The 3,416-nt window shown below is 41.6% G+C and overlaps 1 protein-coding gene across 1 annotated transcript in view; it reads left to right on the forward strand.

Moving 5' to 3' along the window:
• The window catches only part of LOC111977858 (calcineurin-like phosphoesterase domain containing 1), a 47,265-nt gene extending 44,401 nt beyond the window's left edge, over positions 1–2,864 (forward strand). Inside the window, exon 5 of the mRNA XM_024007604.2 lies at positions 1,669–2,864. Within this exon, the coding sequence (XP_023863372.1) occupies positions 1,669–1,895 (227 nt within the window). The 3' untranslated portion in view covers positions 1,896–2,864. The remainder of the gene's footprint in view (positions 1–1,668) is intronic.
• Positions 2,865–3,416: the final 552 nt, after the last annotated feature.

The raw sequence follows: 3,416 nt of genomic DNA on the forward strand, positions 1-3,416 counted from the left end.
TGGTGAGTAGGCATACAATGCATGTTATTTTTATTAAATGTGTATGTATGTTTCGCATTTTATTTCGTTAATATTAAATAGCCTATATATTAACAAAATAAAATGGCAAATAGCCTATGTTGCAAATTATTTGTTTTCTTTTATTTCAGTGAATAGTTATGTGTCTTTATCATCACGGTGAAACTGCTTTGGGTGCGACAATGCGCTGTTTAGTGAACACACTGTATTATTTTGGGGGACTTAAAGCTCAAAGTTTGTGGACCAGAAATGGATAGAAGAAGAATATTAATATAACTCTGTTGCACTCGACTATGTTCTTGCCTATTAGTTGAACTGTACTGTTATTGTACTCTTCCCCTGCAATTCTCTGAAAAATGTCAATTTCAAGGTGACGCAACGCCTGGTTATACTGCGTTTCTGCTAAATGTATAGTGTCTAGAGCCATGGCATCTAAATGATGGTAATACAGGTGGATTAATTCGGGTGGGACTGTGTAGTACCTCACTGAAGGCCCAGGCGCCAGGCCCACGGCCACGCTACTGCTTAGATTCATTATTCAATGGTGCACCCATTGTGTGTAGAATCTGAATGTTGCTGATCAGGGGGCGAAAAAGGGTTTTCTTGAAAAGCAACTCCAGGGTTTTCTGGATGTTATTTTAGTGTTGAGGATTGGATGGATTTCCAGGACATGAGTAGTGTGTTCATGTGTACTGTGGACAGGAATTTAGTTTCTTCGTTGCCAGTTTTTGCCCGTTTTAATTATATCCTTGGCATGTGTTGTGTATTGAGGAATGGCAGCAAGCGGTTAGAAGTCTAACTACCCCGCTACTGTTAGAAACGGAACATCTTACTTCCTCTGTCTGCCAAAACCTAGAGTGAACTCACAGTAGAATACGCACACACATCCGCAAAAAGAGAATTACTCATTTGCACTTCTCATTCAGACTGGGGCTTGCTTGGCCAACCAGTGTGAGTGTGAAATCAGTTCAGTGCCTTCTATTTCTCAGTAGAAACCGAGCCCCGCAGAAACACCGCTTCAGGGSAAGCGATATACATCAATTCAATAATGACAAAGATTGTGATGGAAAAGAAACTGAAAAGTAAAAGCCCCTGAAAAGTTTCTACATTTTTACAAACTATTCAAAAAATGAGTTCAGTTTCTCTCAGCTTGCACTTCCTCTCATTCCCATCTCTCTCTCATTTTTCTCTCCTCCCCCCTCCCTCAGGCATTTGTTTTCAGTCAATCTGACAGATATGGCAATGATCTCATTATGCAATTATATTGAGCTAATATGAATATATTGCTGTTGTATGCAGATCAGGGACAGTTTGCCTATGTTACATTTAGCTCTGTAAATGCATGTAGACAGGATGCAGACTGGAGCTGTGTAGAAAACAGAACCGGCTTTCTCCAACAAACCCAACAGACACCGACACCATATGGTCACATGTCACCTAAGGTTATTCAATACTAATTGATTATTAATCGATACTGTCACTTTCTGGGGTTGCTGTTTTTTGAGACGAAATCCCAATATTGTGGCTGGACATAATGGGTCTGGTGAGTCAAAAAGCTTTGATAACCCTCTTCTTACTCCTCTTTCTCTCTCTCTCGTATTGTGTTGTTGTAAGCCTCCTCCTCACACTCTCTTGCTCTGTGTTGTGCAGGAGTGAAGGCGGTGTTCTCTGGCCACTACCACCGTAATGCGGGGGGGCTCCACAATGGCCTGGACATGGTGGTGAGCTCCGCTATAGGCTGCCAGCTGGGAGAGGACACCCACGGGGTCAGGGTGGTGGTAGTGACCGCCGACCAGGTCATCCATCGCTACCACAGCCTGGAGCAGCTCAGTAGGCGGGGCATGGACGAGGACCTCAGGAAACTACTGCAGGCCTGAGCCAATCAGAGAAGAGGGGACACACAGGAACAGAATACCAGGGCCCGATTCATAAAGCATCTCAGAGGAGAGAAGTGCTGATCTAGGCCCCTCTTTTTATTCCTTATGATTTAAAAGGCAAAACTGATCCTACATCAGTACTGCTACTCTGACTCTGAATACAGGCTCAGAACACCAGACAGTGGAGAGGAAGTCTGTCAATCATCTTAAGACCTGTAGCCTACTGTGAATAAGCACCAACCCATTGTATTGTACAAGGTCATCAGTCGCAGAATGTGCTGGATTTACCTTACTCCAGAGAGAGAGAAAAACTGTTCTGTTGTCATAAGTTACTCTTGTCAAGAATATCCTAGTTATGACTATCTCTAAGGTCTACAAAGACACTATCTGTAACACTCATTGTGCAAACTAACCCAATGAGCATGTCCTGTGTTAGTCATGTCTTTTTTATATCAAGCTTGTGAAATTGCTTGGGGGGAATAATGTTTGTCTAGTCTAGTTGCAGCAGCACTGAATGTCTTTACTGACAACGGGTACTAGTATGACTCTATAGCCCTGGAACGACTCCCTGTTGCCCTGTATGAATATTTTCAACCCCACTCACCCAATCCTCGACGCAACAAATTGTCATGGCAACAGCAGTTGCGCTCGTTGGACAGGCCTTATGGTGGTGATGGGTGGGCCAACAACAACATGATGACCTCTGCAATGAAAACACTGTAATGGGATAAACAACTTCAGTTTACAGCAACATCCTGTCTGTGAATGTGATGTTCCCTACTATGTATGTGATATCTTCTTGACCTCATTGAGAATTTGTTATATTAGATTTGTGAATTGATTTAGTACTTAAGTTGGGGTATGGTCAGGATGATTCCATTAGTTTAGTTTCTTTACTCGCACTACAATTAAATGTCATGTTCTGTTTTTTTTTMMTTTTTTTTATGAATAAACATTGATTTAAACTATTGCAATGATTATGTAAGTGATGTTGCTGAATTATTGATCATCTGTCCATAACAGCTACACAAACTTTTTGCACCTTCCTCTCCTCAGTGCACCTACCCATCCCCTCCCAATAGAGGTCTTGTAATGTGTGTCTATTGATCAGGCCGGTCTGTCCCAGACCCCCTAAACACATCGGGTCCATCCTTGCGAACAAGTTTTTCTGCATCTTAAAATGCGCATTAGCCAATTAAAATTGTCAACGTAGTTGCACGTGATACAACGCTACATGTTAGCTGTTCCCATCATATAATCTAGCACATTTAGCCCTATGCTAACCTGACAAGGTGGCAGTGATTATTTCCTGTAACAAATCCCACATCAGCCTATCAAATATTTTAAGACAAAATMCATAAGGCATGTTTTCGCATATGACAAAATCGCACGTTTTTGCTTATCAGTTTCACACACATCCACGTACGTTTACGGAAAAAAGATAGGTATATACAACATTTTAATTTGATCATACATTGTAAAAACAAAAAGTCGAAGAGCCTTATGATTTTGTCAAACAGC

This window comes from Salvelinus sp. IW2-2015, linkage group LG18, assembly GCF_002910315.2.
Source record: "Salvelinus sp. IW2-2015 linkage group LG18, ASM291031v2, whole genome shotgun sequence".
In the NCBI taxonomy this organism is placed as follows: Eukaryota; Metazoa; Chordata; class Actinopteri; order Salmoniformes; family Salmonidae; genus Salvelinus; species Salvelinus sp. IW2-2015.